The following is a 13,122-nucleotide window of genomic DNA, read 5'->3' on the forward strand; positions in this document are numbered from 1 at the left end:
TCACATACTTTGCCTCTTCACACTCAAACTCTGCTCACCTCCGATCCTCACACACAAACAGAAAATCTCCCCGTCCGGATCACTTTATACAGGTAAGAGACACCTATAGAGAGGCACCAAATCTATCTGGGTAAAAACATTCACCTGTACATACAGATTTTAATCATACGATTGTGTCCTAACACTTTCTCTTCACCTCCCACCCCTTTTCCACACCTGTTTTCATGTCCTGTCATCTATGTGTCTGTTGTTTCGGAATGTCCCTAATAGGTACCTGACAGGGGTTAGAAAACGATCATATTTTGATTGACTAAATGGGAAAATACGATATGTAGCGAATTACTCAGGATCACTTGATTTGTCCAGTTAAATGTCAGGTGAACAGGAGCGCTATTATGTTTGCATGTCACTGTGTTCATGTACTGTGTGTGCTGCCAAGTGCCAGACTGACAGAACTGGATTGGGTGACTGCCTAGGCAGCCACGCCTATGACAGTAATTGTTTCTTGCTCTTATAATGAGGCACCAGAATAGCTGTAGGCACACCTAACACCACAAACATCCCTCGGTCAGTCAGAGTGACAGTTCAACAGCACTGTCTATTACACGTCAAAACATGTCTCCATCACAGGGACAGGTTTGCTTAGACACACAGTGTGCATGGTGACGGAATAATGAATGTCTTTGTCTTGCGCATGTGCATTGTCTTGCGCCTGGATCCAATCCCAGTGACAATGCATTTGAACAAATACCAGGCACTTAAATTAATTAGTTCAACCACACTTTGTGTCTTTTTCATTTGCCTTTCCCCATGGTGATAGGTGATGCCATGGAAGGCCACAATACAAAACTTGAGAAAATAGAATATAATACATATTACTTTACAACCCCATTTCCAAAAGGTTGGGACGCTGTGTAAAATGGAAAGAAAAACAAAATGCAATGATGTGCAAATCAATGAAACCCTGTATTCAATTGAAAATAGTACAAACACAACATATCAAATGTTGAAACTGAGAAATGTTATTGTTTCTTGAAAAATACATGCCCACTTTGAATTTGATGCCAGCAACAAAAAAGCTGGGACAGGGGCAACAATAAACTGGTAAAACATTTCACAACTAATTAAGTCAATTGGCAACAGGTCAGTAACATGATTGGGTATAAAAAGAGCATTGCAGTGAGGATGAGTCTGTCAGAATTAAAGGTGGGGAGGGATTCACCACTCTGGGAAAGACTGTGTGGGCAAATAGTGTAACAATTTAAGAATAACATTTCTCAATGTAAAATTGCAGTGAGTTTGGGGATCTCATCATCTACGGTACATAATATCATTAAAAGATTCAGAGAATCCGGAGAAATCTCTGTACACAAAGGACAAGGCCACAAACCAACATTGGCTAGGATCTTTTGGCCCTCAGGCAGCACTGCATTAAAAACAGACACAATTCTGTAGTGGACATCATTGCATGGGCTCAAGAACACTTCCAAAAACCATTGTCTGTGAACACAGTAAGTCGGAGGTTAAAACTCTACCATGCAAAGTAGACACCATATGTAAACAAGATCCAGAAACGTTGCTATGGGCCCAAGCTCATTTAAGATGGACTGATGCAAAGTGGAAAACTGTCTTGTTTTTTGACAAATCAAAATCTGAAATTCTTTTTGGGAATCATGGATGCCACATCCTCCAGATTAAAGAGGAGAGGGACCATCCGGCTTGTTATCAGCGCACCGTTCAAAAGCCAACATCCATGATGGTATGGGGGTGCATTAGTACACATGGCATGGATGACTTGCACATCTGTGAAAGCACCATTAATGCTGAACAATATACGTAGGGTTTGGAACAACATATGTTGCCACACAGACAACGTCTTTTTCAGGGAAGGCCTTGCTTATTTCAACAAGACAATGTCAAACCACATTCTGCACGTATTACAACAGCCTGGCTCCATAATAAAAGAGTGCTAAACTGGCCTGCCTGCATTCCAGACCTGTCACCCATTGAAAACATTTGGTGCCTTATGAAATGGAAAAACAACACATTAATAAACATGCCGTCCCACTTTGATAGGTTGTCTTTGTACTATTTTGAATTTAATATAGGGATAAATGATCTGCACATGGCATTCTGTTTTCATTAGCATTTTATGCAGCATCCCAACATTTTGTGAAACAGGGTTGTACTTACAATTGTGGAATGCAGATGCTGAGCAAAGTTCTGACAACAAGGGTTGCAGACACATTTTAGGGAAATCCTATGTATAATTTGAGAAATAAGACATTTTGGTCAATCCTTAATGAAGAACATTACATTCCAGACTGTTTATTTTAATTAGACTTTTTGCTGTTTCTCAACGGTGCCAATCATTTTGATGATGACTATAGATTTGACATAAAATACATGTTTCTAACAAGTTTCAACAGGTGTAATTTACTGAGCAGAATAAATAGCTGCAGCTCTGCATACACAGAAAATTACTCGGCCCAAATAAACTTGACACCACCATGGCTATATTTAAAATATGTAATTGACTTCTGCAGGTAACAGCAATAATGTGTCTACCCCCCTGGGGGGCAGTGTTGGCCCTTTCTTTCCTCGCTGCTATGGCCCAAACTGAGAAGAGTGAGTAGAGACCACTGTCCTTTTCTAACCTTGTTTTCTCCGCTTATACATTTGTCTTTGTTAACATGCTATGACCAGTTATATGGACTGAATGGGAGCAAAATTCCTAAGAGCTTGATTGAAGTGTCTCACCCGCCCCCACCTCTGTCTCCAACCATCTGTCGCCAGTCCAAATTGAGCCTCTGCAGTACTCTAGCCAGCCCCAGGCAAGAGCACTGTTCCTCAGCTACAGCTCAGACGGAGACTCCCTCACCATCGAGGAGCTCCACAGCCTTCTCACCAACGAGTTCAGCCAAGTCCAGGTGTGTGTGCATGTGTGCGCGTGTGTGTGCGTGTTTGTGTGTACCGTAATGCAAAAATAACCAAGTCCTGAACTTCTTCTGTTTTTCTTTCTCTCTACCTCTTTTTAGGAACTGAATGATGAGCTACTAAAGGAGTTAATGGTGGGGTATGATACAGATGGAAATTATAAGCTCAACATGGTGGAGTTTGAAGGGCTGTTCAAATTCATCACCAAAGACCGCCACTAGACACTATGTGCATGTGCTTATAACGGGCTGTGAGAATAAACAACATTTGACACGGAAAATAAAACAAATCAGTATACCTGAAATACTCAAATTAAACAGCTGTCTGTCACTTTTAGTCAACTTAATCAGTCAACGTCAAACCTCAAAGTGAATATTTGGTGAGAAATGTTTCTTTTATAATGTATAAGACATGCAGCTGGTGTCCGTGTACGATCACTTCCAGATGAGTGGGGGGTAACTGTGTGGGTATGGTGCAGAATCAGTAGGAATCAGTAGGAAACTAGGTTCCCTCAACAGCTGTGTCTCCAGTTGTCTGTCCTCAACACATCTGTATGTTTCGCTCGCATGCATACAAACACACGCACACACGTGCACACATGCACGCACAAGTGCGCGCGCACACACACACACACACACACACACACACCAGTAATAGATATGGTACATATGTCTCTCTGGACACAAGCCAAATTTAGCGTGTTCAAACAGGACCACTTCCTTAGGGTGTGTGTTTATGTGTCTTCCTCTGCTTTGAACAGAAAAAAACATTTGTGGTCTTTCATAAAGACTTTCAATGTAATGTAAAATTGCTCCTCAGCATGAAAAAAGTATATGGGCCGAATGAAAATTCATGATTTAACAATACTTCAGCTTACCTACAGAAGGTACAGAAAGAGCATGTAAGTATGTACATTTCTTAATCATCTCTCAGTTGCCTAAAATCAACTCCATATTTGGATTAATGCTGAATGACAATAGGCAGTGATCATGTTTTATTCTCTCGTATGGTAAGTCAGATCTAAGTTTGCATAATCATTTCAATAGCGTTTGAAATTCATGCCGGCATGTTCAAGATATACTACGCAAGATTGTGCGCATCAATTCGAGGGACATGCATGTGCACTGCACAGAAACTTGATACAATTCCAACACAATTGTCTTTTCAAAGGCAACATTCTGGGGGAGGCGGCTTGATCAAGAAGTGACACCACCGACCTCGGAAGTTGCTGTCTTGAGCCATCGACATCTGCAGGTTTACACAACAAAAATGTCAAAATGTCGTCTTTTTCAAAATTTCGCTGAAAATGTATGTTCATTTAAACCTGCCTTGGGGGAGTGTCTAAGTTACTTCTACTAAAGTCCACAGAAGAATAGATCTCAAAGTCTGTCTACTATCTGCCATTGCACAAAATGGTGCAGCTTAACGAAAATCGGACATCTCACACTTCCAATATTGTGTTGACTGATAAAAGATGTATCAACAGAAAGGACAACCACAGATTTCTTCTCCCAATAAAGGGATGTTTTAATTCAAGTCACTGAAAAGCTTTCAAACGTTGACTAGCCTCCCTCAGTCAAATAACTACCTCAGAAAATATATTGTCTAGAGAAACTGTGTGTGCGTGTGCTGACCAGTAGTCTGTCACACATAATTCCTGTATCCCACTCAAGGAGGAGCAGATGACAGGAGGAGCAGATGACAGGAGGAACAGGGCATAAGGAATAAGCGACAAAAGCTATCACTTAGGGCCCCCGACTGCTAGGGAGCCCCCTGACCGATAGGGGAGAGGGGCCCCCAAATAAAATGTTGCTTTGGGCCCCGAATAGGCTAGAGCCGGCACTGAGGAGGAGAGTTGGGGGAGAGGGGCGGTGGGAGGAGAGTTGGGGGGAGCACCGGTGATCTGGGTTGTGAATCCCTAAAGGCATGACAGTGTATTATATGAGTAGACCATAACGTACACTGAAGCTGTGGTACTTTGGAAACACCCTGGTTCTTCAAATCCCTCCTGGTCTCGGGGAGAGGGAGAGGAGACTTCAGCTGTGGAAGTGGTGTGACCTGAGAGAAGAACGCTGATCAACAGAGAGGTGTTCCACAGAGAGAACACTGGTCAAACTAGGAATAGAAACACTCTGCTGCTGTCGGCACATTGAAGCACACATTCCTCCTGCAGCAACTGCTTGTGCACTTAAATGGACGAGAGGTGAGAGAGGAATGTTAGGAAAGTGAAGGTCCCAATGTGTGTGTGTGCGTGTGTGTGTGCATACGTGAGACAAGACAGTTGACGCTGACAGCAGTAAACCAACATTTGATGACTCTTTAGGCTCTCTGACCTCCGCTGTTACCAGGGCAACACTGTGGCCTCTACCCCCCCCCCCCCACCCCCCTCCCTGAGGTCATTAGCTGGCAGGTGTCAATCCTGGGGTTAAATGCCTCATGACATATCTAATGTGGAAGGGGGGGAGCACAGATGCACAAACAGATGCGTCATGACAAGACTACTGGTGATCTTATTAACATTAGACTGCAGTAAAAGTACTCTAAACCTCTGAAGTTGGAAAGTTCATTAAAAATCGAAAGCAATCCATGAAAACAAGTCTGACTGAAATGAATTACTGCTCAATTCAAAACTGACCAAATGTTCATCAGTACTGTGGAATGCCAGATGAAGAGGATCATGATCTGTTTGAAGTTAACGACCGCATTTCAACTGTCTGCTTCTCTGTCCGTATGTGATCTACTGTATAACAACACAACTCAACTCAACTGTCTGCTTCTCTGTCCGTATGTGATCTACTGTATAACAACTCAACTCAACTGTCTGCTTCTCTGTCCATATGTGATCTACTGTATAACAACACAACTCAACTCAACTGTCTGCTTCTCTGTCCGTATGTGATCTACTCTATAACAACACAACTCAACTGTCTGCTTCTCTGTCCGTATGTGATCTACTCTATAACAACACAACACAACTGTCTGCTTCTCTGTCCATATGTGATCTACTGTATAACAACACAACTCAACTGTCTGCTTCTCTGTCTGTATGTGATCTACTGTATAACAACACAACTCAACTCAACTGTCTGCTTCTCTGTCCGTATGTGATCTACTGTATAACAACACAACTCAACTGTCTAACTCTCTGTCCGTATGTGATCTACTGTATAACAACACAACTCAACTGTCTGCTTCTCTCTGTACATGATCTATTGTATAACAACACAACTGTCTCCCAGTCCGTATGCTAATTGTAGACTATTCTTCTTCTTATCAAGACATCCTACCTGGTTTACCAGTCTGCCAGGGTGTGAAAGTCAACCTGTGTGTTGTTTAACATGATCCATGTTGTGTCTACAGTCTCATATCTGTCTCGTACACTCCCATAGCTAATCAAGATATCTCAAAGTCAAGGAAGAGGCACAGAATCAACAGCTGACAAATCTAAACACCAAGAAGGAAAGTTAGGAGAGGGAGTTACTGGGAAAACAGAGAGAAGCGCATTCTTCCTTTCTTCTTCTTTCTCCCTCTTGAAAACAACAGCTGGGACAGGTGATGTTTCTACTGATGGCAGACTGGGTTCATGCAGACTGTGTGCGTGTCTGCCAATGCTGAGTCTTCACCATGTTTTACATCCCCAGTGGTTCTAAAGTCTGTTACTACGAAGAATAATTTGACTCAGAAATCTAATTTGTGCGTGCGTACTTACGTGTCTCTGTCTACAGTATGTCTCTGTCCGTCTGTGACTGTCCTTCTGTGTGTCTGTCTGTCCCTCTGTGACTGTTCTTCTGTGTGTCTGTCTGTCCCTCTGTGACTGTTCTTCTGTGTGTCTGTATGTCCGTCTGTGACTGTCCTTCTGTGTGTCTGTCTGTCCCTCTGTGACTGTTCTTCTGTGTGTCTGTATGTCCGTCTGTGACTGTTCTTCTGTGTGTCTGTATGTCCGTCTGTGACTATCCATCTGTCTGTCTGTGTCTCTGTGACTGTTCTTCTGTGTCTGTCTGTCCCTCTGTGACTGTTCTTCTGTGTGTCTGTCTGTCCCTCTGTGACTGTTCTTCTGTGTGTCGGTATGTCCGTCTGTGACTGTTCTTCTGTATGTCTGTATGTCCGTCTGTGACTGTCCTTCTGTGTGTCTGTCTGTCCCTCTGTGACTGTTCTTCTGTGTGTCTGTATGTCCATCTCTGTCCGTCTGTGACTGTCCTTCTGTGTGTCTGTCTGTCCATCTCTGTCCATCTCTGTCCGTCTGTGACTGTCCTTCTGTCCGTCTGTTACTGTCCTTCAGTGTCTGTCTGTCCGTCTCTGTCTGTCCTTCTGTATGTCTGTCCGTCTCTGTCTGTCTGTCTGTCCGTCCGTCCGTCTCTGTCTGTCTGCGTGAGAGACTCAGGAAACAGAGGGATCCTGTTTGCGAACAGAGTGCCATTGTTCCACTGATTAAGCACACAAACGCACGCACACACAACAAGGCTGTAGTCCCTTCTGTCTCAGCCCACTGTACTGACGGTAACACCACCTCCCGAAAACACGTCCAACATCACACGGATCATATGGGTGTGTATTACCCATTGTTTCAACATTGTCTAGTCTCTGTGTCTCCATACAGAAGATCTCTCTCTTTCCATCCTTCCCTCTCCACTCCAGTCAGTCTCTTCCTTTCTTATTCTCTTGCCAACCTCCATCTTACTTTATCTTACTTTATCTGACTTCATCTTACTTAACCCCCCACACACACACACACACTTTCTTTCCCTTAAAACCACAAATCTCTCTTTACCGCCCTCTCCGAATCCAGGCGTAGTCTTTTTATTGAGATATCCTGTCCTATTCCTGGTTTAATGAAGGCCAGACTATTTAGTGGTCACAAGTACATGCTGCCTTTGTGGCAGGGGAAGAACCCTCTACCCGAACCTGCCCTCTTCTATTCTATTACATGCTGCCTTTGTGGCAGGGGAAGAAACCTCTACCCGAACCTCCCCTCTTCTATTCTATTACATGCTGCCTTTGTGGCAGGGGAAGAACCCTCTACCCGAACCTGCCCTCTTCTATTCTATTACATGCTGCCTTTGTGGCAGGGGAAGAAACCTCTACCCGAACCTCCCCTCTTCTATTCTATTACATGCTGCCTTTGTGGCAGGGGAAGAACTCTCTACCCGAACCTGCCCTCTTCTATTCTATTACATGCTGCCTTTGTGGCAGGGGAAGAAACCTCTACCCGAACCTGCCCTCTTCTATTCTATTACATGCTGCCTTTGTGGCAGGGGAAGAACCCTCTACCCAAACCTGCCCTCTTCTATTCCCCCTCTTACATCTCACTATCCCCTTTTCCTATTTTTCCTCACATTTCCCTCTCTTCCTTTTCCCCGTCTTCCTTTCTTTTTCCCACTCTCTCGCTCTATCTCTCTCCGTGTGTTGTGTCTGTGTGTTCTCAGTAGAGAGGCAGGGAACTTTGAGTACAGGAAGAGAAGCTGGCACAATCACATAGGCTGAGAATCCCCAACACGGCCGTTCCCACCGCTGCCCGAATCAGTGTTGGCTAGGGAAACACTCAGTCATGCACAGACACAAACACATTATCTCACTGCAGCACAATAACATGGTCTCTGTCTTTCACACTGATTCCCACTATTGCTCAATCATGCAATGATCTCACACACAAGACCCTAAAAATAACTTCCTTAACCCGAAAAAACACAACCAACCCCAGGGGTCAACGGCAGTGCCCTCATCTCGTTCAATGGTCTTCACACGACAACATACACAGCCAAACAAATTGCACCTGTTCATGTCAGCTGAAGGCATACGTGGTACATTTTTCTAAACATAAAAGTAAAAACATGGACATAAGTGAACAGTAGAAAACATTTATTAAGCCCAACACCTTATTTCCATGTTAAAACATGCCATTATAATTTAATTTGGACAAAATCTTTCAATCTTACATACACAATTAATTACATATAAAATAGCGTAGACTATACATGCACCGTATTTAGTTTGGACAAATGCAACATAAGTAAAAAAATAAAATAAAAAGTGTGCCAGCAAAGATATCGACGTAACCAAAACAGATAAAATAAAAAGATCTTCGCTACACGTACGGACATACGTAAGTCACATGTACAGGAAGTCTTCACTTATTTCCTGGACAAAGTACCACTTATGCACAGTACATGACACGTCAGACCCCGAGGGCCCAACACCCAATGCACTACAAGTATCAACCAGGGCCACAGAGTCCGGCTGGTCCCTCCACCCTCCCAGCATAGAACTGATCCATCGGATCAAAGCAAATCCATTAAATCTCTTCAGGCATCACTGCATTTACTGGAATTGTATGGCTATTGTCTGTTCGATTGTATATAGCTTATTTGTATGTATATTTTTAATGACTGACGCGGTTCTGTGTCTATTTCTTGTCATCTTGCAATGATATGCCTTTGGCCAGGACGTCATTAAAAAAAAAAGAGAATTGGTTCTCTATTAGTTTAAAAAAAGAAAATCGAATAAAACAACACTTGTCCAGACTCAACGGCAAGTAAACTATTTTATTATATTTTTTTAATTTAACCATTAAACAGAGTGAGTCTAGGCAGAAGACACCTTATTATGTAGGTCCTGTATACATTCTATACAACAACAATGTGCCAGAGGACAGAAGACACCTTATTATGTAGGTCCTGTATACATTCTATACAACAACAATGTGCCAGAGGACAGAAGACACCTTATTATGTAGGTCCTGTATACATTCTATACAACAACAATGTGCCAGAGGACAGAAGACACCTTATTATGTAGGTCCTGTATACATTCTATACAACAACAATGTGCCAGAGGACAGAAGACACCTTATTATGTAGGTCCTGTATACATTCTATGGACAGAAGGCACTATAAGAAGGTAAGAGGGCTTCTGGGCAAATGATGAAGTACCCCCTCACCTACACAAAAACTGATCCATCCTACAGAGTCATTGGGCCATGCCTTGCTATATAAGGCAGGCAGACAGGCATCCAGGGATTCACTTAATGTGCTTCTGAATATTAGAATAAGCAAATGCAGTGACCTAAGCAACTACACCGTCTTACTCATTATTCTCAATTAATAAAATGTGCTTTCATTTGAATTAATTCATTTCACTGTCAGTGCCAGTCACACTGGTCCCAATATCTAAGAAAGAGTTACAGAGATTTGTACGAAAAACATCTGGTCAGCGGCACTCTGGGGTTTACCTATATTTTCTCCACACAGAAATTGTGTTGCTAATCATTTTGTAAATATGTATAAAAAAACACTTTTCAGGGGTTGTATTTACATCTCAAAGCACTGTATGAAGCTTGGAAACTGAACTGGTGTTAAAATATCAAAAGGAAAATGTATATATATCTACGTGGCCTTATTTTCACTCTTGTGTGTGTAAGGTAATTTTTTTGTTTAGTCAAAGACAAAGGTACATTTAACCTTTAACCGACAATGTCCCTTTAATATGTTACAGAAAGACCTCACTGAAAGATTCAGAACATGGAGCTCTGGAAAAAATAAAGAGACCACTGCACTTTTTTCTTTCCTTTCCAAAAAAGTTGAAAAGGAAAGTTTTGAGTCAGGACAGAAGCGTTCAATTTGCAGTGGTCTCTAAATTTTAACCCTTCTGTTCCTCACTCAAAACCTTCCTTTTTGACTCTTTTGGAAAGGAAAGAAAAAGGTGCAGTTGTCTCTTAAATCTTTTCTGGAGCTGTATATTTTATAAATTACAGAACTTACTTGGTCAGGAGTGATCCTTAATAACTTAACAATTGGGTAGAGAATCCTATAAAATTGGTGGGCGACTTTGCATTATTAAATGTGGATGAGCTTATAGGATGGCATGACTTCACTGGCAGATGCAAACCTCCAGAACAGGAAGAAACGTATCAAACTGGTCACGATGCCAGGTGTATTGGGAATCTAGAAAACACACACACACACACATTATATTTTATTTACAATATTTTGCCAATCGACCCCATCTAGCCCCTACCCCATCACATGCCCAAACATGGACACAGAATAGTTCATTTGATTACAATATCCTAGCAAATAATGCATGAAAAATAAACAACACAAACAATGATTCATAAGTGGGAGCCGTATATACTTTTATTTCAACACTATAATATTTCAAACACAAAACCTTTGAGTAGCAATATTATTTCTGCAAAATATAGGTTTCAAAAGTATTTACACCCATTAAAAACATATAAAAGAATGTTGTATCTGTTATGAAATTCAAGCCTCAAATTGTATTGATGCCTCTCACCCGTTCCTAGAGTATAAATGCGGTTGCAAACATTTAAAATCTCTTTGCCATCCATCAGCATTCTTAAAACCAAAGTTATTTTAGCTGAAAGAAACATACCATACAAGCGTACCATGTAGGATAAACCTTTCTTATTGGAGGATAATAGACTGTGTAATGGTTGGCTACGATCACTGGCCGCCTCCTATGTGTCCTGGCATAAAAGACTGTGTTGACTTTCTAATTACTGAAGAACATGTAAGAACAATGGAAGATCAACATCTTGGACTCTCCCCTGACTTCATTTTGTTCATGGATCAAAAATGGACAGAATCTAACATGACCTACACACATCAGGTAAAGGATATATATATATATATATAAAAAAAAAAAACACAAAGCACTAATCCAATACAGTAGAAGTTACAAATTTGCCAAGAGGATGCATGTGCATATTATCTCGAAGCGCAATGAGGAAGATGTTGAGGGTGGGCAAAGAAAAATCCAAGGTTTCAGAACAGTCTAGTGGATCCTGAGACTAACAGTTGATTTCTCAACTTGGTAGGTGCCACCGCCATGTCAACAAGCTCTTTGGAAGGGTTGTCCTTACTGAGCCCAACCCACAGAATGCCGCACCTGAACTTTTCCAAGCCTTGGAATTGTGGTCAGATGAGACACATTTTTTGTGACAAAAGCGGATGCTATACGAGTAAAAGCACCTAATGGTGGTTTAGGGATCGTTGAGATTGATCGCATAATGAATTCCACTTGGTACCAGGATATTTTAGCCCAACACCTGGTTGCTTTGGCCAGTAAGTTGATGTAAGTTTTGGGTCACTGTCTTGTTGAAAGGTCCATCCACAGCCAATTGTACGTCTCCTGGCCGAGGCAACCAAGGTGTAGGACTAAATTATCCTGGTACTTTGTTGAAATCAGACTCCACAAGTACAAATCTAAGGCTATCAAGGAACTGAAATATACTGAATGGAGGAGTGGTCCAAGAGCCCCCCTGACCAGTGTGCATCAACCTTGACCAACTTTACAGGAGGAGGCTAAGTGCTGTTATCCAGGGGAAATTATTGATTGTAAGGGTGTCAATACTTATGAAGCCTATGTTTTTAAGAAAAATATACTACTTATTGAAATGTTCTGTGCTTGAGAAATTATGTTTCCCCGTTATGTTTTACCGTCATGCAAAATAACCTCTAGCTGACTTAAAACGAGAAGAGAAAATGTGTCATTTGTTGCAAAAGATTAATGATTCTACGAAGGTAGAAAGAAATTTGATTGAAAAAGTTAAGGAACTAGCAGTGAATCCTTTCGTCCCTCCTGCTTGTTTTCATACTAAGTTTCCATTGATATATTTTCAACCACTTAATTTTTTGGACACCTTGCGCATTATTGATTCCTAAATGTGCAATAGTCTTACATCTGTAGATTGGATGGACTTTCTCCATCTTGCTAAGAATGCAAAAGTTATTTAGCTTGCTGCATTGTTTAGCATAATGCTACGCTGGCGACAAAACGTGCACATTACCAACAACTTATTTAAATGTTACCATGATGTAGAAGTCCTGCAGCTGTAGTCCATACAACGTCCAGGACGTGGATGTGAGGAAGGTAGCAACAGTCAGAGAGAAGGACAAACGCTCCACACTACCACTGCGCACTATCTCCATCTGAGACAGAGAAAAAGAGAAGAAAGGGGGTATCGAAAAAGACAGCAGAAAAGATTAACCTCAATCACAGAACAGCAGAGAGACAAAGATAAGAGAAGGAAAAGCAGGAAATATGAGGTCATGTTCTGAAGATAGCTTTGTGTTGGCAAAGTTGGTCCACATATATTTAGATCAAGATACTAAATGAGGATGATGGTTATCAGAATGTCATAAAACTCAATAACCTGATTGCAACTTA

General features: G+C 41.7%; 1 protein-coding gene and 1 long non-coding RNA gene across 2 annotated transcripts in view; both read right to left on the reverse strand.

Annotated features, from left to right (window-relative positions):
* Nucleotides 1-8,776: 8,776 nt before the first annotated feature.
* LOC117593455 lies at nt 8,777-10,530 on the reverse strand. The gene is made up of 2 exons (XR_004574871.1): nt 9,594-10,530; nt 8,777-9,531 (listed from the first exon to the last, which is right to left on the reverse strand). It is a non-coding gene; the product is annotated as an uncharacterized LOC117593455 (long non-coding RNA).
* A 75-nt stretch (nt 10,531-10,605) lies between these two features.
* The window catches only part of slc50a1 (solute carrier family 50 member 1), a 5,108-nt gene continuing 2,591 nt past the window's right edge, over nt 10,606-13,122 (reverse strand). The window contains exons 5-6 of the mRNA XM_013139347.4: nt 12,765-12,884; nt 10,606-10,874 (exon numbers count right to left, since the gene is read on the reverse strand). Coding sequence (XP_012994801.2) covers nt 10,767-10,874; nt 12,765-12,884 — 228 coding nt within the window. The 3' untranslated portion in view covers nt 10,606-10,766. The remainder of the gene's footprint in view (nt 10,875-12,764; nt 12,885-13,122) is intronic.

The sequence above is a fragment of the Esox lucius genome, chromosome 20, assembly GCF_011004845.1.
Source record: "Esox lucius isolate fEsoLuc1 chromosome 20, fEsoLuc1.pri, whole genome shotgun sequence".
Taxonomy (NCBI): domain Eukaryota; kingdom Metazoa; phylum Chordata; class Actinopteri; order Esociformes; family Esocidae; genus Esox; species Esox lucius.